Here is a 22,480-nt window from a genome sequence, read left to right on the forward strand (position 1 = left end):
GATTTTTGGAGCCCAAGAAAGTAAAATTTGTCACTGTTTCCACTTTTTCCCCATCTATTTGCCATGAAGTGCAACCGTGAATATTCACTGGAAGGACTGATGCTGAAGCTGAAGCTCTAATACTTTGGCCATCTGATGCGAAGAGCTGACTCATTCAAAAAGACCCTGATGCTGGGAAAGATTAAGGGCAACAGGAGACGAGGGCAACAGAGGATGAGATAGTTAGATAGCATCACTGACTCAATGGACATGAGTTTGAGCAAACTCCAGGAGATGGTGATGGACAGGGAGGCCTGGCATGCTGTAGTCCCTGGGGTCGCAAAGAGTCAGATCTGACTGAGTGGCTGAACAAAAGAACATAATACACCTGATCATCTTATGGTTTTGACTGATTGAGTGAAAGTCACCCAGTCGTGTTTGACTCTTTTCCACCCCATGAACTGTATAGTTCATGGACTTCTCCTGGCCAGAATACTGGAGTAGGTAGCCTTTCCCTCTTCAGAGAATCTTCCCAACCTAGGGATCGAACCCAGGTCTCCCACATTGCAGGCGGATTCTTTACCAGCTGAGCCACCAGGGAAGCCTAAGAATACTGGAGTGGGCAGCCTATCCCTTCTCCAGCAGATCTTCCCAACCCAGGAATTAAATTGGAGTCTCCTGCATTGAAGGCAGATTCTTTACCAGCTGAGCTACTAGGGAAGCCCTCATACATTTTTGGTCAAGGGGAAAAAAGTCATACTGTAGAAAAATAGAACAAATTAACTGCATCATCAGTTGATAGCAGTCCACAACCAAGTGTACAATTACAGCGTACGTCTGGGACTTCCTCTCCTCCTCATTTCTGACTCTGCCTTTCAGATCACCTCCTTTCAGCAATCGTCCTCTTTTCCCCTGTGGACCCTACTGTCCTCATGGGCAAGTGCAATCCTGACGCTGCAGCAGGTGGCTTCTCAGGAATTCTTGCAACATTTCAAACAGAAAACTTTTCAAAGCACAGAGATGGCTTTAGGCTTCACCATGTTCCCGGAGCCCCTCGCATGATGCCAAAAGCAGAGTAGTCTTCTAAAAAATGCTTTTTGGGGTGGTGAGGCCGAGTCCATGAACTCAAGAACTTATTCAAATAATCTGTTTTATAGAATTGAGTGATATCAAATACAATTGACAATAAGTAGACCTTCAGCCGGAAAATATTCATACACAGTTTTTGGTTTTTGATCTTTTGATATAAAAGATGGCATTAAAATTTACATACTAGACAATTTTGATAAAAGGTAAAATATGGGGTGTGTTTTTAGAAAAGATGCCTCATGACTTTAAAAATATCACAACTGCCTGTGGATTACTAAGATGATAACTAAAAATCACTGCTGGTGGGAATGCAAACTAGTACAGCCACTATGGAGAACAGTGTGGAGATTCCTTAAAAAACTGGAAACAGAACTGCCATACGACCCAGCAATCCCACTGCTGGGCATACACACTGAGGAAACCAGAATTGAAAGAGATACATGTACCCCAATTTTCATCGCAGCACTGTTTATAATAGCCAGGACATGGAAGCAACCTAGATGTCCATCAGCAGACGAATGGATAACAAAGCTGTGGTACATATACACAATGGAGTATTACTCAGCCATTAAAAAGAATACATTTGAATCAGTTCTAATGAGGTGGATGAAACTGGAGCCTATTATACAGAGTGAAGTAAGCCAGAAATAAAAACACCAATACAGTATACTAATGCATATATATGGAATTTAGAAAGATGGTAACAATAACCCTGTATGTGAGACAGCAAAAGAGACACAGATGTATAGAACAGTCTTTGGAGTCTGTGGGAGAGAGAGAGGGTGGGATGTTTTGGGAGAATGGCATTGAAACATGTATAATATCATATAAGAAATGAATTGCCAGTCCAGGTTTGATGCAGGATGCAAGATGCTTGGGGCTTGTATGGGGTCATACATACAAGGGGCTTGTATGGGGTCCCCCCTCCCTCCCTGTACCATTCCTCTGGGAGATGGCATGGGGAGGGAGGTGGGAGTGGGGTTCAGGATGGGGAACACGTGTACAGCCGTGGCAGATTCATGTTGATGTACAGCAAAACCAATACTGTAAAATAAAAAAAATTTTTTTAATCATTTGCTAAGGGGAACCCTTCATTTAAACATTGACAAGCTCAGGAGTTTCAATTTACCATGTGAGTTCCCCACCTCCAAAAAGAGTTGAGATTGACTAGAACAGTAACACAGGTGACCCAAGAAAGAGTCAGGCAAGCTGTGGTCCCCCTGGAATGCGGAGGTAATGGGATGCCTGTCCTCCCAGTGGGATGGCCATCCTCCTCCTCATACAGCATTCTAACACTGGTGACAGAGACACATCCAGAAAGATGTGGATGGATGGACAGCTGACATGGTGCAGTAGTTTCAGAAAAGCCCACTTGAGTGGTGCTCAGCTTAGTATGGAGGGGAAAAATAAAAGTCTGAGAACAAGAGCATCCCCGTCACCAGACAATGTTCTCAGTGGGGCAGCAGGTGCACCGGGTGATGTTACCATGGTCTAGGGAAGCGTCCTTCAGGATGTGATCGCCCTGTACCTTCACTCTGCATCCCTAAGCAAATCCTCACTGCTATTCTGGCTTCCTAGACATCTCAGTATCAGGAAAGAGGTTTCCATGGATTACAGACAGGAAGATTCTGGTTACTAGAAAGAGACTGTCATTGTTACAAGTCAACTGGTCCTCTGATAACTACTTGAGATGGCAGTCAATTACCCAACATGAATACTTATTTGATGCTTTTGAACTGTGGTGTTGGAGAAGACTCTTGAGGGTCCCTTGGACTGCAAGGAGATCCAACCTGTCAATCCAAAAGGAAATCAGTCCTGAATATTCATTGGAAGGACTGATGTTGAAGCTGAAATTCCAATACTTTGGCCATCTGATGTGAAGAACCGACTCACTGGAAAAGACCCTGATGCTGGGAAAGATTGAAGGCAGGAGGAAAAGGGGACAAAAGAGGATGAGATTGTTGGATGGCATCACTGACGCAATGGACATGAGTTTGAATTGGCTCTGGGAGTTGGTGATGGGCAGGGAAGCCTGGCGTGCTGCAGTCCATGGGGTCACACAGAGTCAGACACAGTTGAACAACTGAACTGAATACTTATTTATGTAGGGTAACTGACAAAGATCAGTGTCTCATCCTTCTTGGCTGAGAACAGGGCTTGAACCAGAGTCAGATCCAGAGGCCCTATCCCTCCCAACCTCCATCCTGTTCTCTCACTTGATCCCAATAACTCTCTTTAGCCTCAGTGTTAAACTTTCCTCCCGTTAAAACTTCAAAGACTATGATTAAATCAATCCATCCTTCTAGAAGCTTCATGGTAGCCATGACAAAAAAAGGAGAGAAACTGTGGTAGAGAATTAGTTCTCATTACCTGATGAAAGGATTCTTTGGAAACAATATTAAAATCTGATTTTCATTCACCATGAAGACATTAGAGAAATAAAGACTCATGTATGACAATTTACATGATTTCATTCCAGAAAAGCAAATTTTTCAAGAGTTTTAAAATGTTGAGAGACTATTCTTAGACTTAACCCCAGGGCTATCCCTATTAGGGTAAGTAGTTCAGAATTTGCTTAAGCCTTTGACAAATGTTAACACTGTAATCCTAACTAGGAATGCTAACATATAAAAGTTGAAATTCTAAAGTTTATTTCAAGTCAATTGTTTAAAACACGAAATATATCTCCATGGAAATAGCAGCCTTAAAATTATGGGAATTGCTGGGGCAGAAGCCCAGAAAATCCTATTTGACCCCAAATGTAGCTGAAATGGTGCTTACAGATGTCATGAGCAAATACCATGGCTGGATCGCTGGCCCCTGAGCCAGGTTGCCCCAGGCTGCACAGTGGCTCCCCAGCCCTGCTGATTCTCTCCAAAACAGGGTTGTACAGACCATTCCTCTCTGCTCAGAACCAAGTTTCAGGGCGCCCAGACCCTGGCCAGGGCCCTGCCCACCAACGTCCCAGAGACAGCGTGGAGCCCGGACTCAGAGGCCCCCCTTCCACTCGTCCTTTGAGGAAGCTAGCCTCCCTGAGCCTCCGGGTCACATGGAATGTGCTAATGAGCCTTGTGCTTCAGGACGCCCCAGGGTGGAGGACAGGAAGCTTCTCTGTGGATCACCACACAGTCTCAGCTTCTAGGGCATCCTGTACTGAGTTTCAAATAATTGAATTACAAGCAAAAAGTTGAAGTATTATTGTTGGAGTTGCCTTTATTATATTTTTACTGACTTTTTGTGTTCAATTTTCTTCTCTTACAATAAACTGGTTAGTATTAATAGCTGTTGATTTGGGGTTCACCTCTGCAATTCACACAGGCAACCTAAGATTTCCTGTCTCCTAAATCTTCCAGTGTATGGTATGGCTTTCGCTATGTTTCTCATTCAGGATTGACAAATCCCTTTTCAGCTTGCTTTGCTCCCTTTTCCAATGAATATTTCCTCTTCTTCCAGGCTAATTTTTCCTTAGGCTTCCCTGGTGGCTCAGACGATAAAGAATCTGCCTGCAATTCAGGAGACCTGGGTTCAGTCTCTGGGTCAGGAAGAACCCCTGGAAAAGGAAATGGCAACCCACTCACTCCAGTATTCTTGCCTAGAGAATTCCATGGATAGAGGAGCCTGGCAGGCTACAGTCCATGGGGTCACAAAGAGTTGGATTTGACTGAGCGACTAACACTTTCACTGTTTCACACAGGCCTTTGTGGGAGAACTCTCAGCAGCCTGGCCCCCAGAATGTGCTGTGTAAACAGACTGCTTCTGCACTCTTCTCTGAGTAGCCACTCACCACGTGCGGCCACTGAGCACTGCTAATGCGGTGGTATGATTGAGAAACTGAATTTTTAATTCCATTGACCTTTGATGAATTTAAATTACAGTAGCCACAGAGGGCAAGTGGCTACCCAATAATGTAAAGACACTGTGACTGGTTTCCACACTGGACTTGTATTTGACGTTAGACTTGACTTTGCACGTGTGTGTGTGTGTGTGTGTGTGTGTGTGTCTAACTGTCTGCAGCTGGCTGGCGCTGCTTTTTCTTCGAGGCATCTTGACTGGTGGGATAAGCAGCTTTTTTCCTATGATTAAGGCTGAAGGGAAACCATAGATCTTGCTCTGGAGACTTCTATAGGTCGGAGGCGATCTCCACCTGGCTAGAGGATGACTGAGTTTGCTACGGAGACGGAGAGGGTTCAGTCACTCTGCCTGGCCCCATATTAAAATAAATTAAGAGTAAACAAACCCTTCTGACCCCACCTCCCTGACAGCTTATCATCCTACCTCGTTCTATGAAGCAAACCCCACGGCAAGAGTGCTCCACGCCTGCTGCCTTCCGTGCCCACCGTTCTGCCTGGGCACCCCCGACTCTGTCAGCCCTGGGCCCACCCCGTCAGCCCCACGTTCTGCCTGGGCCCCCCATCAGACCCACGTTCTGCCTGGGCCCCCCCGACAGACCCACGTTCTGCCTGGGCCCCCCCGACAGACCCACGTTCTGCCTGGGCCCCCCGACAGACCCACGTTCTGCCTGGGCCCGCCCCCAACAGCCCCACGTTCTGCCTGGGCCCCCCGACAGACCCACGTTCTGCCTGGGCCCCCCCAACAGACCCACGTTCTGCCTGGGCCCCCCGACAGACCCACGTTCTGCCTGGGCCCCCCCGACAGACCCACATTCTGCCTGGGCCCCCCGACAGACCCACGTTCTGCCTGGGCCCGTCCCCAACAGCCCCACATTCTGCCTGGGCCCGCCCCCAACAGCCCCACATTCTGCCTGGGCCCCCCATCAGCCCCACGTTCTGCCTGGGCCCCCCAACAGCCCCACGTTCTGCCTGGGCCCCCCGACAGACCCACGTTCTGCCTGGGCCCCCCCGACAGACCCACGTTCTGCCTGGGCCCCCCCGACAGCCCCACGTTCTGCCTGGGCCCGCCCCCAACAGCCCCACATTCTGCCTGGGCCCCCCATCAGCCCCACGTTCTGCCTGGGCCCTCCCGACAGCCCCACGTTCTGCCTGGGCCCCCCGACAGACCCACGTTCTGCCTGGGCCCGCCCCCAACAGCCCCACGTTCTGCCTGGGCCCCCCGACAGACCCACGTTCTGCCTGGGCCCCCCCGACAGACCCACGTTCTGCCTGGGCCCCCCCGACAGACCCACGTTCTGCCTGGGCCCGCCCCCAACAGCCCCACATTCTGCCTGGGCCCCCCATCAGCCCCATGTTCTGCCTGGGCCCTCCCGACAGCCCCACGTTCTGCCTGGGCCCACCCCCAACAGCCCCCGGCCGGGCCCCGCTGGGAACAGCTCTCCCACAGGTCCACGCGGGGCCCACGCTGCCCAGCCCTGCCCTCCGCTCTCCAGGCCCTTTGTCACCTGCTCGCTTTCTCCTGGAAAGGCTCCCCTTTCTCGGCCTCTAGTCCCCCTCGCCTGGCCTCCCGCCCCCGTAGCCCCCGCAGGCGCACCGGGTTCCAGAGGCCGCAGGGCTCACTCCTCAGTGGGACCCGGCACTTCCCTAGGAGACCCCAGCCACGAGCTCACCCACCACACGGCTTCTCACCACCTGTCAGTCCCTGCAGCATCAGCACCCACGCTATCTATTCAATGAAGAGCATGCCTGACCTAACCTTAAAAATCAAAGAGATAAAGAGCAAGCATACTGGTCAAACAGACCTTCAAACATGGGAAAAGTCAGTGAGAGAGCCAAAAGCCACGCAGGTTTTCTTGAAAATTCATGTCAGGCTGCCTGCATTCCTGGGAACCACACTAACATCAACCGTGCCCATCTCTCTCCCAATTGTGCACAGCTTTTTTGGCCACTGTCCACGAAGCCCCCGCTCGGATGAAGAGGGGTTCTCAGAGAAGGGGGAGACAGGCTGAGGGGAGGGGGCGCGTCACAGCAGGCCTTCCTTCGTACCTGAGGCATCGCAGGCGTCCAGGCCGCCTTCCGCTGGCTCATGGCTCATCTGCTCCTGGGGGTCTGTCCTGCTTCTCAGGGTCAGCAAAGCGGGTCCTCTGCTCCCGCTCTTCAGTGTGAAAGGGAGGCAGCTGGCTGGAGAGAACAAGAGGAGACGGTGTTAATGTCGATGAACAGCGAGGCGTGGGACTTCCCAGGTGTGCAGTGGTATACAGTCTGCCTGCCGGTACAGGAGACGCGAGAGAGGTGGGTTCTGTCCCTGGGTGGGGAAGAGCCCCTGGAGGAGGGCGTGGCGACCTGCTCCAGTATTCTTGCCCGGAAAATTTCAAGGACAGAGGGACCTGTGGCTATGGTCCAGGGGGTCGCAAAGAGTCAACCACAACTGAGAGACTGAGCACACGCACACACACCCTCCCCCCCAGTGAAACATGCCACTACAACCAGGAATGGGCCTCCCTGCAAGTCTCTAACCGCAGGCAGATGACTTTCTGTGTGCCTTTGTGCCCACTCCCTGACAAAGGTCTGTCTCAGCTGCAGGATTTGGCCTGAGAATTACTTCATCTATAAGGTACCTGGGGAGAGGGAGACAGGAAAGGTGCCCTGTACCTTTCACTCCCTGGTGGCTCAGACAGTAAAGAACCTGCCTGCAGTGCAGGAGATGTGAGTTCAGTCCCTAGGTTGGGAAGATCCCCTGGAGAAGGGCATGGCTATCCACTCCAGCATTCTTGCCCAGAGAATTCTATGGACAGAGGAGCCTGGAGGGCTGCAGTCCACGGGGTCACAAAGAGTTGGATGAGGCTGAGAGACTTAACAGTTTCACTTTCCCTTCACCCTTCACCCAGCTTTAACCACTGGGTCCCAATGGCATCCTCTATTAAGAACCTGCTGGCTTTGAAAAATACCAAGTGGCTTGGGGGAGTTTGCAACTTCAGCTCTTCTTCTGTTGAAAGTAACTTGTTACAGTAAATATGATTTTTAGTAATAACAGTTTGGCCTTTTCTTGAAAATCAATTAGAAGAGGCAGGTTCATCTCTCATTTGCAATCGGAATGGCTTTCTAGAGTGGTAGGGATGGGACAGAGGTCCAGTTATCCAGTGGGAGCTGCCCACGGCCCTGGCATTTCCACAGGCCAGAGCTGAGCCAGTGACCGCCGTCGTAGTCAACAAGGCTGGAGAGCACTTTTCTAGAGCCAGACCTCAGGGGCCAGTGCTTCCGTAGGACCACGAAGGAGCGGGGACCACTGAGCAGCACGGGCAGAAGACCTGGGCACTGCACGCTGGAAAAAGCAAGGACTGAGGAGAGGGGCAAAGGGGGCCGAAGACAAAGAGACACGGGAGCAAACAAGCCCAGAAGCACGGCAAAGGCGTCCTCTTCAGCCATCAGCCCGGCCCTCTCCGTGCCGTTCGCAGCAGGGAGGGGAGCCGGGGGAGAGCCAGGACTTCAGGCATTAAGACGTGTGCGTGAGGCATCCGTGGGTCTCTGGCTTGCTATTCTCACCTTTCACATATAAATAACTAACAGGAAAGCCAAGGTCACAGATGTCTGAAGTGAAAAATCATCAACACTCGACTGTAAGGAATTTTTAAGTCCTACGTACAGATTCTAGAATGTTTTATTGGTGAAAGGAGGACTTCTGATATGTAATAGACATTTATACATGTGAATTATTTTAAGACAGCTTCACGAAGGCATAGCTGACACCTAAACTGCCCATATTTAAACACAGCACTTGAATAAATCGGGATACATGTATGCACCCGTGAAACCACCAGCATAACATTTTGAGTAATTAGAGTAGTGTGGAAACGAAAACACAGAATGGAGCAAATGCTGGAGTCGGACGACTAGCATCCTAGTCTGAGCTTCAGTATCCCCACGCAGCACAGACAGGTAACATCACACGCCTCATACCAGAGTCACACTACGGGCTCGACGCAGGGTCATGAGCACTGCCTCTTTCATGCGGAGAGCCCACCAGGCGGCAGCGATGTGAACCGGCAGGCAGGGCAGGGCCAGGCGTGGGGCATCCCCAGCTTTGCCTTCCTGACCCCTCCAGTCTCCAGGCTTGCGTGGTGTAATAGATCACGCGTACTTGCGTGTGTGCTAAGTCACGTCAGTCATGTCCGACTCTTTGCAACCCCATGGACTGCAGCCTGCCAGGCTCCTCTGTCCATGAGATCCTCCAAGCAAGAATCCTGGAGTGGGTTGCCGTGCCCTTCTTTGGGGGGATCTTCCTGACCCAGGGATTGAACCCACGTCTCTTATGCCTCCTGCGTTGGTAGGCAGCACCTGGGAAGCCCATAATAGATCACATATGTTCCTTTAAAATTTCAGGATATTCTAATGATATATGTGTCTAAAAGAGCAGAGCCAAAGTTTCTTTCTAAAATAAGAGGAATAGACAGTGGCTAAGACCCAGGACATCACGGGTCAGCAGGAGGTGCCCTTCTCCTGAAAAGCTGAGACGGGGGGGGCAGGCGACACCTCCCTGTCCTGACCAGGACTCTCCGTGCCTGCAGCTAGGACAGTTTCCAGGACTGCGCTATAGGCACAGACAAGCTGGTTGTCAGACTAGGGGAAACAGGAACTGGATCACAGAGGGGGCCTCTGGGGCCCTTGAGAGCAATCCACTGATTGACATGTTCAGGAGTCTGCTGTGACCATCTGGATTCAGTCCAGGGCTGGGGGCTGCAGAGAGTCACTGTTCTGCACACAAGCGATGGGCACATAAGAAGGTGTGTGTGTGAACACAGAGGGTGCTGCGCTGGGCTCCAGTGATGCCAAGCCCAGCAGGTAGGTCAGCAGAGCACCTAGGGGCAACTGCTCTTCCCTGCAAAGCTCAGATGAGCAGAGACTGGGAGCTCTGGGGCCAGACCAGCAGGGTGATCCGCCCTTGGCAGGGGCCCAGGCCCACACATGGGCTGTGGGCACAGGGCGGAGGTGGGGATGGGCTTGAAGCGGCAGAGGCTGGTAGTCCTGAGGACAGGGGGCAGTGGAGAGAGACTGAGAGGGCGTAAAACGGCACCCGAGTGCTCAAACCTGGAGAGGCTGAGGGACGCAGGTGACAAACATTTCTGAGATAAGCAGCCCCATTTTTATATGGATGAAAACCAGCGTTTAAAGTTTTTTAATATAAGATGAAAAACATTAGTCCTAAACAACATGCCGCACACAGACTTGACAATCAGCCAGCAGAAGCTGCACATGCATTGATAAAGATCGTCTAAATTTAAGCCAATCTCGAATTTAGGCATTTCCCTCCAAATAAACCATTCAGCGGATTCCAGGAAGGCTGTGTTTTGGAGCCACTGAAAAGACCACGTTTTCCTAAAGGAGAAAAGACATGCAGAGGAGTATCGGATTTCAAGAGGAGAAGGGGGAGACATGACAAGCGAGGACACACACATTCACACATACACACACGTGCACACACATGCACACACACGTAAACACGCCAAGCCTCTTTCAGAGAGTGAGAGCCTGGCCGCATGGAAGGCCAGCCAGATGGATCAGGGCCCAGAAAGAAGACAAGACAAAGCTGCCTGACAAAAAGCAGGGATGATCCAATGGCTCTAGAACAGTGGGGGCTGCTTCTGGGGGCAGCCGCTCTCTGCATTCTAAAATTGTGGGAGTCCAGCCTGATTTCCCAGCACCTGTATCCTTCACTCTGGACTAACTCAGGTTACTCTTACAAATTGCTTTCTACCCAGCCTTATCCTGGAGAAGGAAATGGCAACCCACTCCAGTACTCGTGCCTGGAGAATCCCAGGGACAGAGGAGCCTGGTGGGCTACAGTCCATGGGGTCACAAAGAGTCAGACACGACTGAGTGACTAGCACAAAAGCCTTAGCCTCTTCCACCAGAGCACTCAGGTTTCCCTTCCTTCTCTACACCATTCCTGGGAGTTGAGGAAACGCAGGCTCCTTGACTATGGCAGGCCGTCTGCTTAGGGACGAAGCCACAGAGTAAGTAACTTCACCCGCGGAGGACAAAGCTCGGAAGAGCCGAGTTCTAGCAGGAAGACCACGGAGCATGCTCTCATCCAGACTGCAGAAACCAGGTGCCCAGGTGCCAGGCCTGCACTCTGCACCCACCAACAGTCAGGGAGTCTTTCCGACAACAGGGCACCGAGGCCGGGGTGGTAAATTTCCACAACTGTAAAATGCACAATTTATTTACAGTCGATTCAGTTTGTGAAATTCACAGCATGGCTGCTTTACAAAAGCAGCTCCTCCATTTTCCTTTATTTTCTGAATGAGCTCAGGCACCCAGCAGGGCAAGGCACGAGAGGGGGTGTTTCAGGATGGAACACGAGCCGCAGGCACACTGAGAGGCGAGTCCCGCTGTGCAGGACCCGGTGCCCCGTGAGGACCGTGGAAGCAGCGCTGTCCCTGGCCATCAGCGGCTTTCAGAGGGCCAGGCCTCAGGAAGCAGTTTCAGGAGCGCTCGGGGCAGGGCATGGAGGTGAGGTGGGAGGCATTCTGAGAAGAGCGGATGCTTGGAGATGCGAAGCAGAGCGGGCAGGATGAGGCCTGTGTGGAGAATGTGCTGGAAGAGATCTGCCTTAGGCTGATGGAGCCTGGAGCTCGGCTTTAATAAGGGAAGGAGAAGCTGGTGACGACAGGGATTCACGTTTATGGACGAGCAGTCAGGGTGCAGAGCCTAGCTGCTGTGTGAGCAACTGGATGAGGAGGAAGATGTTATTATGCCTCAGGGAAGGAGGGAAGACAGATCTTTGTGCATTTAGGAAAAAGGAAGCAATGGGTGAAGACAGAAAGAACTCTATCATGAAGAAAACTAAGAGAGAGGAGGCACTCAAGACGGTTTTGAACATCTGAGCAAGATGAAATACCTGGGAACGCAAATGTTTTCTTTTTAATGGCTATTCCTGCCTTGAAATTTTTTTAAATCTCGGTGCATACGCACACAAACTTTTACCATAAAACTTTACCATTTTTACCTTTTAAAAGTGTTTGGTTCACTGTCCAAAGTGTAAAAGTTCCTGTCGTCACCAGCTGCTTCTTCTGTTATTAAAGCCGAGCTCCAGACTCCATGAGCCTAAGGCGGATCTCTTGAAAGTGTTAAGCGCACTCACCTTGCTATACAGACGTGATCACAGGCTGTCTCCAAAAGTCTTTTCATCTTCCCAAACTGAAGCTCTGGGCCCACTGAAAGCTACCCCCCAGGCTTTCCACTTCGAGCCCTGGGAACCACCAATCTGCTTTCCATCTCTGTCAACCTGACTACTCTAGGAACTTTGAGTGGAATCGTGCAGTATTTGTCCTTTTGCAACTTAAGTTTATCAACTTAAGTTTATCTCATTTAACACATTGCCCAAGCTTCATCTATGTTGTTGTATGTGTCAGAATTCCCGGCCTCTTGAAGGTGAAGAATATCCCACTGGGTGGATATAGCCACATTCTTTCATCCATTCATCCCTGATGGACACCTGGGTTGCTTCTACCTTTCGGCCACTGTGAACATAGATAGGCATGTACAACTATCTCTTTGAACTCTGCCTTCACGTCTCTTGGGTGTACTTCCAGAAGTGAAATTGTTGGATCATATATTTTTGAAGAGTCATCACACTATTTTCCACTGCTGCTGGATAATTTTCACATTCCCATCCACATTTCACAAGGGTCCAACATTTCTATATCCTCAGCAGCTCTTGTTCTTTTCTTATTTTCCTTTTTATATATTAAAAAAAAAAACAGTCATTCTGAGGGACGTGGAGTGGTATCTCATTTTGGTCTTGATCTGTATTCCTCTAATGCTTCCTAATGTTAAGCATCTTTTCATGTGCTTACTGAACATTAGTATGCCTTCCTCAGAGAAATGTTTATTCAAGTCTTTTGTCCATTTTTTAATCGGATTGAGTTTTGTTGTTGTTGAGTTGCAGGTGTGCTTTATACAGTCTGGATGGCAATCCACCATCAGATACATGATTTGCAAATACTCTGTCCCATTCTGTGGGCTGCCTTTTCACTCTGTCTATTGTGCCCAAAACTAAAATGAAAACTTTCAAGTTTTGACGAAGGCCAATTATCCCTTTTTCACTGTCATCTATGCTTTTGGAATCATACCCAGGAAATCACTGTAAATCCAGGTCATAAAGTTTTCTTTTTATTTTCTCTTAAGAGTTTTATAGTTTTAACCTATATGGTTAGGCCCTTGGTAAATGTTGAGTTAATTTTTTGAAAATGTGAAATATAGTAGAAATTTACTTGTCATCCTTGCACATAAGCCATGCTATTCTTCTCTAAGTTCCAATTTTAGTACACGTTCTGCCAAACCAAGCACTGAAACAAAATCCTTGGAAGAAGTACATTAACATAAGTATACGAAAATAAGACTGTTTATGATACACTTATAGTAATAAACGCTCTCACTAACTTGAGGATTCAACGTATTTATCCTGGCTCCACCAGATGCTTTAACTGTCACTGTTGAAGCCCAACTTTGCCTCCTCCACTCGCAGTGAAGCGTTTCCTTAAGGTTCTGACCCTGACTCACACATGTTCTATAATTATTCTCCAGGCTTATGCCAATGTCTTTCCCACTCTCAGTGACAAACCAATAGGAACATAGCAAGATTTTTAGGTCCTCTTATCAATTTTCCATAATTTACAGATGGAAGCCATGATGAAGACATTTCAAAGAAATTAGATATTGATTCATACAAGGGGGTTGGTTTGAAAGCCTTACATCGAGAGTCCAGACCTGCAGACACTTTCCCCCATCCCTAGAAGAAGCAAAGGATTTATTCCTGGGACAAACTAAAGCAGAGAGACTCTGAAATCAGACACACTGGGGAGAGGATGGAGAACGCTGCACACAGAGGAGGGCAGAGCTGAGGCTCTAGACCGACAGGAACACAGTTAAGAAGCAGCATTTCTGAATGCAGGGCGCCCCGACACTGCCCCAGCTGCCTCTTCCCACGCAGCTGCTGGAATGTGCGCTTCCAGTGTCTACTCCTGCACCCACCCTGCCCTGACAGGAGACAGGAGGCCTCTTCCCCAGAACAGACCGTGCCAGAAACAAGACCTGCCGGTACTGACACCCGAGATCGCCCCATACAGTCATTCTACAGAGAGCTCACCAGACCACAATCTCTGACATCCCTCTCACTTCACTGGAGCTGCCAATTTGCTTTTCAGGTGTCATTCTTAAGTAGGAAAGGATTATGAAGGATAACGCAATAGTCAAGGAAAGTTTCCAACATGGAAGACTGAGGCCAAAATCACGAGCAGTTAAAAGAACCTTGGAAAGAGACCACAAGGAGGAAAAAAAGTTCTTAACACTATAATATTCTCAGAGAGAGAAGAAAATATATTACATTCATGGTAAAAGGAATGCTATAAAATGAACAACTGGAGAACAGTAAAGAATTCTTGAAAAAATAGAACATTAAAAACTGTAAAAATCAGTGGAGAATTTCAGGGAAAAAATTGAAAAACTCTCAAAAGTAGAACAAAAATAACTAAAGAAGAGAAAAGATAAAAAATATAAATATTAATTCAACACAGGAAAAAAAAAAACAGAAGAAATAATAAGGAAAATAACCCAGGACTGAAGCATATAAGTCTCTGCTATTGTTGTTCAGTCACAAAGACACCGACTCTGTGTGACCCTGTGGACTGTAGCCCACCAGACTCCTCTGTCCCTGGGATTCTCCTGGCAAGAAGACTGGAGTGGGTTTCCATTTCCTTCTCCAGTAAGTCTCTGAACTGTCTGACATATCACATGCCTGGGACAAGAGAGAGAGTCCAAAAATGCCTCCCCAGAGTTCCAGACACCATCCATGGTCCACAGTGAATTAAAAAGCAACCCGATTGCTTTTACGGATGGAGTCTGGAACCACTTACGATGTCAGTGTGTAAGTGGCGTTACAGTATGGACAGGAAACAAGGGTAACATTTTAAAGTCTATCATCAGCGGAGATCCAGAACAGCGTCCAAGAGCTCCCAGAGAAGAAGAGGCCGCAGACAAAGGGAAGGGAGGAAGAATGGTGTTCTCTTTCTTAAGAACCTCACTGGACACCAGAAGATAGTGAAGCAAAGTGTCCAGAACTCAGACAAAAACGGGTTTTCAACCTCGAATTCTGTTTCCATTGGAAACATAATGGAGGGAGGAAAAAAGAATCTTCACAGATACACAGTCTCAAAATGTTTACTCCAGGTACCCTTTGTCAGAAAGGTACTACATAATGGGTTCCGACAAAGTGAGGGCACGAACCAACAAAAAGAGAAACACGAGGTAGAGGGGCTCCCGGGCGCGCCCCAGGCTGCTGATGAAGCAGCTCCCAGGGCCACAGTGTGCAACAGGTGTGGCCCTTCCAGTGGGCCAGAGCCGAAGGTGCCGGGAGAGTGCTCCAAGCGAACAGACCACAGGGCTGGTGGGGAGCTCTGAACATGTTTGAAATAAATTTGGAAACTGGCTTGTTAGCTGTGACAAATCTGTTAGAGCATTTGGGGAAAAAAATCAAACTAAGATATAGCTAAAAAATAAAGCACACAAAAAACAAGGTTAATTCTAAGCAAAGGGAAAATAAGTTACACAAGATTAAAAAAAAATGGAATTCAGGTACCCTATTTAGCTCAGCTATGAGGAATATTTACATGGACCAAATAACACAAATGCCATCGCCTTAACTAACAGCTGAGATCTCAACACACTGAGCTCACGAGAGTGTATGGTGAAAGTGAGTGTCCTCAGGAGAGGCAGTCCTTGGCTCCATCACAGAATTTCAGCAGATGACCTGATGTGACTGGTAAGAGCTAGGGAGCTGTGACACAATTCTAGGATGAATAAAAGCAAGTCCATTCTCAAGAAATGGAAGACCACACCAACCAATCCCCTGCTCTGGCCTGGCCACTTAAGCACTACTGTTCTCAGTCCCAGGGATTAAGGAGGCCACTGGCTGTGTTCATGCAGTCTTGAAATTGGCAAAGAGAAATCACAGGGAGAGCATGTACCGTCTCCTGGAACTACAGATCTTCCTCAACTTACAATGGGGCTTTCCCCATAAACCCATCATCAGTGGACAATACTATTAAGTCTAAAACATATTTAGTACACCTAGCCTACTGAAGACCACAGCTTAGCCTAGCTGGCTTTAAACATACTCAGAACACGTGCATTAGCCTACAGTTGGGCACAATCATCTAACAAAAAGCCTGTTTTGTAATAAGTGTTGAATAGCTCATGAAGTTTATTGAATACAGTATTGAAAGTGAAAAACAGAATAGTTGGAAGTGTATTGGCCTTTCAGCCTCGTGATCTCGTGGCTGACTGGGAGCTGTAGCTCACTGCCCGGCAGCAGGGAAGAGGAGCAAACCACGCGTCCCTTGCCTAGAAAAGATCAAGATTCAAAATTGGGAGTACCGTTTCTACTGGACACACATCACTTCCACACGACTGTAAAGCTGAAAACTGAAAGCCAAACCATGATAAACTGGGGACCATCTGTAGTCGTGGGCTTCCCTGGTGGCTCAGACGATAAAGAATCCACTTGCAATGCGGGAGACCTGGGTCCAATCCCTAGGTTGGGAAGATCCCCTGGAGGGGGCGTGGCAACCCACTCCAGTATTCTTGCCTGGAGAATCTCATGGACAGAGGAGCCTGGCGGGCTACAGTCCATGGTGTCACAAAAGAGTTGGACACGACTGAGCAACTAAGCACAACATCTGTAGTCTTAGAAATTAAGAATGCCATACAAACCAGCAATTAGACATCTTTAAATGTAGAAGATTGAAAGAATTATATGGAGAGAGAGACTGACTCATTATAAAGAACTTTCTATTGAGCTACTCAAAAATAAAATGTGTTGCCTTGCACTGTAGGGACGAGAACTGGGCCCCTGTTGGGCAGGACAGGAGGACAAAGATACAAGGGCTTTCTTGCCCTGGCTGAGACCGACTTCTAGTATGAAGGGTTGATGATTTCATGTATTCTATCACTTCCTCTGAACCTTGAGCTAGGAAACTAAGCTTCAAAAATATGTAAGTGTTTGGTAAGAAATGATGTCATCCCCAATCCGATTCATGACTTCTTAACTTGAAAACACTGTATTGCTTTTTATTTGCTTCAAGGTTACTGATACTTTGGGATGTGAATTAAGACCCAAGAGAATTTTCTAGGAGGGATGTTGAATGTGAACCTCTCAACTCTGGGGAGGCTTTTTTGTCACCCTTATTTCCTGTCCATATTGTAATGCCACTTACATCGTAAGTGGTTCCAGACTTCATCCATGATCTACAGCGAATTAAAAAGCAATAGAATCCAGATGCTTTTTCTGGTAAACAGTTTCTTTGTAGTAAACAGAAGAGGAAGGACATTCACTGCCCTCCCTACCACACTCAGTCACACAGGAGCGGGTACTGGGTACTCTGTACCCAGTAGGCACACCAGCCCCATCTGTAAACTCACTGGCGCATAAATATCACCCACCTTACACATTTCTGCACTTCTTTTAATTCATTGATTGTAATGTTAAATGACATAAAGTGAGTATGGTCTAGACAAAAAGATGCTGATATATAAATTAAGAGAAGCTGAGGCTCTAATGAAACTCTTAAAGCTGTTAAAAATTTCCTCTGAGGACTGTTGATTACAATCTTGTCACATTTAGCAACCAATTTTTGGTGCTGAAATTACAGTTCTCAGGGCATTACACTCTTTTCTAAACCTAAGGATTCCAAGTTGATTTCTTATGTGGGTGTTAGAGAACAAATTTATAAATTTAATCAAATATACTGCCCTCCAATTTTTTGAATGGTAAAGAATTAATTACAGGGTTATGTCAGATAATTGTACCAGATTAACCTCATGTTGAGGTTGGATGAACTTTACAGAAATCTATTTCCAAACATGCCCAATGCTGTGATACAAAGCAAATACGATGAATTTCCTACTACATTTATCATTATCTGTGAAAAACAGAAGGTCGATTCCTTTGACCTAATTCTGCAAAACTGGTTTATAACTATGACACAAGTGTTAAAGTGTTTGTTTTTATTCATATTCATGCCAGAACACCACCAGGTGAGGCAAGACACTTGCGAAGTCAGGTATATAGTTCAGGGCCTTTCCTCCTGCTGAGCACGCTGATAATCAGTTAACATTATGTCACACCTTTGCAGGTAAAACAACAAAGCCCATTGATCTTATGAACCCTTTCATAAAATTTGTTCCAAAATAAATAAATCTATATTTTGCACCCAGAAGCTTAGTTTGGACAGTCTTTTTACTTGAATTAATATATAATAACTCCTCTTGATTTGATATAAACAAAACATGAACCCAGGCACATCACCCTCTGCTTTAGACAACAGAGTGAATGATCAGGCCCTCATCTCCCTCTCTCTGGATACATACAGTCCAGCCAAGGAGATAAACACACAGCTATGACTGTAAAGCGGACCTGACCAGAGCCACAGTCACACCAGCCGTGGCAGTTCAGAGTGCCCACGGGGGGAGGCTGTGGACCTCTCACCTGGACGGCAGTGACAAGTCTTGAGATTCACTCCAGACACATCTCAGTTTCTCCTTCATCCACTTCTCCACATGCGTTCTCTCTTCTTCGCTTTCTCAGGAGGTAGGGGTGAGCGCTTTCTATCTCGTATACAATGATCTCTGAGTCCTTCTGCTTACAACATGACATATCCAGCGAAAACAATGAGCCTTCATTGTCCTCTTTCACACGAAATTTCATTTGCTCACACTCAGCGGAGGGACGTGCTCACCGGGGCACAGGCAGGGAGCAGCAGAGCTGGAAATCCAAGCCACGTCTGTCACGCTCAGAAGTCCCCAGAGGGCCGTGTGCATCCTGAATCTCCCAGTGATCAAAACACATAGGCCTTCCTTGATGGCTCAGATGGTAAAGCGTCTGCCTGCCAATGCAGGAGACCTGGGTTCCATCCCTGGGTCGGGAAGATGCCCTGGAGAAGGAAATGGCAACCCATTCCAGTATTCTTGCCTGGAGAATCCCATGGACAGAGGAGCCTGGCGGGCTACAGTGCATGGGGTCACAAAGAGTCGGACGACTGACAGTAACACTTTCACTTTCAAGCCAATGCTGAAGGTGTACGAACAAACAAGGAAGAAAGTAACAGTTTGATTTTTTAATTTTCCCTTGGAGGTAAGTCTGTGAATTTCATTCAAATAATAAAATTCCTCTGAGAGAAACTGAAAAAAAAAGAATTTTATTTCACTGAGAAACGCATGCCATGAATTATATAAGCTATCAAGACTAATCAGGCTTTTGGTGTATGCTACAGGTTTAATGTTTGTAGCATATAGTTCATCAAAATTAAAAGTCTGAAGATTAGTTAGCAAAACACTCCATTTAAAATGGCCTTAATCTGTGTGCATATACAGGGTCACGAGAGGAAGATTTAATGCTGGGAGACTCTGCCATGTACACATTATACAAAACTGGAGATTTTATTTAAATTCATAGCATGGTGATGTTGGATTTGGAAAAGACACTAGAATTCTAATCTCCTTCTCTATAGGTTTTTCATCTATCAAATGAGGTTAAATTCTTTACTGTTCTCCTCAGGGCCATTTTGAGACCACGAGTGTTACAGATGTGAAAATGTGGTAAGAACATCAGAAAAATTATTATTCCCATAACTATCATTCTGACCGAGCAACAGGTAGGCTGTTAAGACTGTTGGAAAAAGACTACCTAGAATTGAGGCTTGTAACTTGTCTTTACTAACCTGAAATATTAATAGTAATTTATATATAAATATGTCTTCATGAGATCCATCTAGACACTCAAGGATAATTTCAAAGTTTCTTTTATCATGCCTACCAGGTCCTTGTGATTTCTCTAAGCTATACTTACAGGTGTCATTAACAGAAGTTTGTCCAAATTTCCACATTGACTGAAAAATGGCTCTCATCAATTGAGGTTTACTTCTATTACCAATAACTGGGTAGAAGGAAATGCAGAGTGAAAACCGCAGGGTGCGGTCAAGCAGGTCAAACACTCGAAAGCTGGAGACTGTTGATCATCCGTGGAGACGACATGGGATTCCAGGGTCGTTTTTCTCACTGCCGCAGAGGCAGGCTCCCTCTCCGGGGACGCAGAAGACCGAGACACTGCAGCTTGTTCATTTCAGGTCCTTTCCTGCTCCAAGTCCACGAGAATCCACGAGACTTGTGCAGTCAGGCGCGAGGGCCGGGTTACGGCGACCCCTAAGGCTCGGGGTTGCCTCTTCACTCCCTCTTCCTAAAGATGCCCTTCTCTGCTCTGTGACACTTACGGGAAGGCCAGCCATTTGTATTGATCTCTCCTTAGAGTCTGACTGAAGGCCTCCCCTGCCACCACCTGTTTGCCTCCCGGTTCTTCTTCTGTTGCTTCCCATAAAGATGTACTCTCTCTGCCACTACTGACCTTCACCATTGTCCAGCTGGACCTCCAGCTCCATGCCATTATCTACAAAATCTGACGTGGCAGCTCATCCACCTCTCCGGTGAATGAGACGGCTGTGAGTGCAGGGGTTTTGAAGGGCCCTGTCCATCTGGTTCAAGCTACAGAAGTCGAGTGAAATCAGCGCTGTCATCTGATGGATCATGGAAAAAGCAAGAGAGTTCCATTTCTCTATTTCTGCTTTATTGACTATGCCAAAGCCTTTGACTGTGTGGATCACAATAAACTGTGGAAAATTCTGAAAGAAATGGGAATACCAGACCACCTGACCTGCCTCTTGAGAAATCTATATGCAGGTCAGGAAGCAACAGTTAAAACTGGACATGGAACAACAGACTGGTTCCAAATAGGAAAAGGAGGACGTCAAGGCTGTATATTGTCACCCTGTTTATTTAACTTATGTGCAGAGTACATCATGAGAAATGCTGGACTGGAAGAAACACAAGCTGGAATCAAGATTGCCGGGAGAAATATCAATAACCTCAGATATGCAGATGACAACACCCTTATGGCAGAAAGTGAAGAGGTACTAAAAAGCCTCTTGATGAAAGTGAAAGTGGAGAGTGAAAAGGTTGGCTTAAAGCTCAACATTCACAAAACTAAGATCATGGCATCTGGTCCCATCACTTCATGGCAAATAGATGGGGAAACAGTGGAGACAGTGTCAGACTTTATTTTGGGGGGCTCCAAAATGATTGCAGATGGTGACTGCAGCAATGAAATTAAAAGACGCTTGCTCCTTGGAAGGAAAGTTATGACCAACCTAGACAGCATATTCAAAAGCAGAGACATTACTTTGCCAACAAAGGTTCATCTAGTCAAAGCCATGGTTTTTCCAGTGGTCATGTATGGATGTGAGAGTTGGACTGTGAAGAAAACTGAGCGCCGAAGAATTGATGCTTTTGAACTGTGGTGTTGGAGAAGACTCTTGAGAGTCACTTGGACTGCAAGGAGATCCAACCAGTCCATTCTGAAGGAGATCAGCCCTGGGACTTCTTTGGAAGCAATGATGCTGAAGCTGAAACTCCAGTAGTTTGGCCACCTCCTTCGAAGAGTTGACTAACTGGAAAAGACTCTGATGCTAGGAGGGATTGGGGGCAGGAGGAGAAGGGGACGACAGAGGATGAGATGGCTGGGTGGCATCACCGACTTGATGGACGTGAATCTGAGTGAACTCCGTGAGTTGGTGATGGACAGGGAGGCCTGGTGTGCTGTGATTCATGGAGTCGCAAAGAGTCGGACACGACTGAGCGACTGAACTAAATTGAACTGAACTGTCTTCTTCAGAGGCTCACTCCCACTGTTGAGAATATGGTCTTGGAAATAACAGCTCTATTTCTACTTGATTTAACACAGACAAGTGTATAATATATTGTACTACTGTGCACATGCAAGGCAGGGGGAGGAAGAACCAAGGAGCCACACAGTTCACAGGATACACTTCCAGGGTCTCACAGAGCGAAGACAACGCATGCCAGGAGAAGGCTCACGTCCTGCGGTGCTCCGGCTCTTGGAAGAAGCGAGGGAGGAAGCATACCGAACTCCAGGGGTTCACTACCCTCTCAAGCGATCAGACACATAAACTGAGAAACACTCTACAGAACTGGAAAGCATTATCATGTTGGGAAAAACAGAATGAGGAAACATCAGAAAAAATGTTTTCCCCTGGGGAAAAGAATTATCCTCAACAGTTAGATGAAAATCTTCAAAATTTTACATTTAGTGACAAACACAGCTAGTCTTATAAATAAGCAAAATAAACCCAGATGACATAATTCAAATAATGTCAGCAAAAACCTGAAGAGATGACCACGGGGCTAAAAAAAATGAGGAGAAAGCTGGTGGGAGGAGGCCTGCAAAAGCTCAGTGGCTGCAAGTCAGAATGCTGCTGGACCAGTCGTCCTTGCTGGCTTGTCTGTAAAAGGCAGGGTGGGGGTGTCCGGTGGATCCCACCCGGCCTGAGAAGCAGCTTCTCTGGGCAGACCCATCCCTCCCGACATCAGGGCACAGAATAACACAGGACTTCCCTTGCTGAGTTGAACACACAGCACCGTATTTTATAAGAACAGAT

At 47.3% G+C, this 22,480-nt stretch overlaps 1 protein-coding gene and 1 non-coding gene across 2 annotated transcripts in view; both read right to left on the reverse strand.

Moving 5' to 3' along the window:
• Positions 1–22,480, reverse strand: part of PDE10A (phosphodiesterase 10A) — a 577,986-nt gene that overhangs the window by 315,202 nt on the left and 240,304 nt on the right. Inside the window, exon 2 of the mRNA XM_027552017.1 lies at positions 6,966–7,100. Coding sequence (XP_027407818.1) covers positions 6,966–7,014 — 49 coding nt within the window. The 5' untranslated portion in view covers positions 7,015–7,100. The remainder of the gene's footprint in view (positions 1–6,965; positions 7,101–22,480) is intronic.
• On the reverse strand, positions 13,165–13,268 carry LOC113898951. Its single transcript, XR_003512802.1, has one exon. It is a non-coding gene; the product is annotated as a U6 spliceosomal RNA (small nuclear RNA).

The sequence above is a fragment of the Bos indicus x Bos taurus genome, chromosome 9 (genome assembly GCF_003369695.1).
Source record: "Bos indicus x Bos taurus breed Angus x Brahman F1 hybrid chromosome 9, Bos_hybrid_MaternalHap_v2.0, whole genome shotgun sequence".
Classification (NCBI taxonomy): domain Eukaryota; kingdom Metazoa; phylum Chordata; class Mammalia; order Artiodactyla; family Bovidae; genus Bos; species Bos indicus x Bos taurus.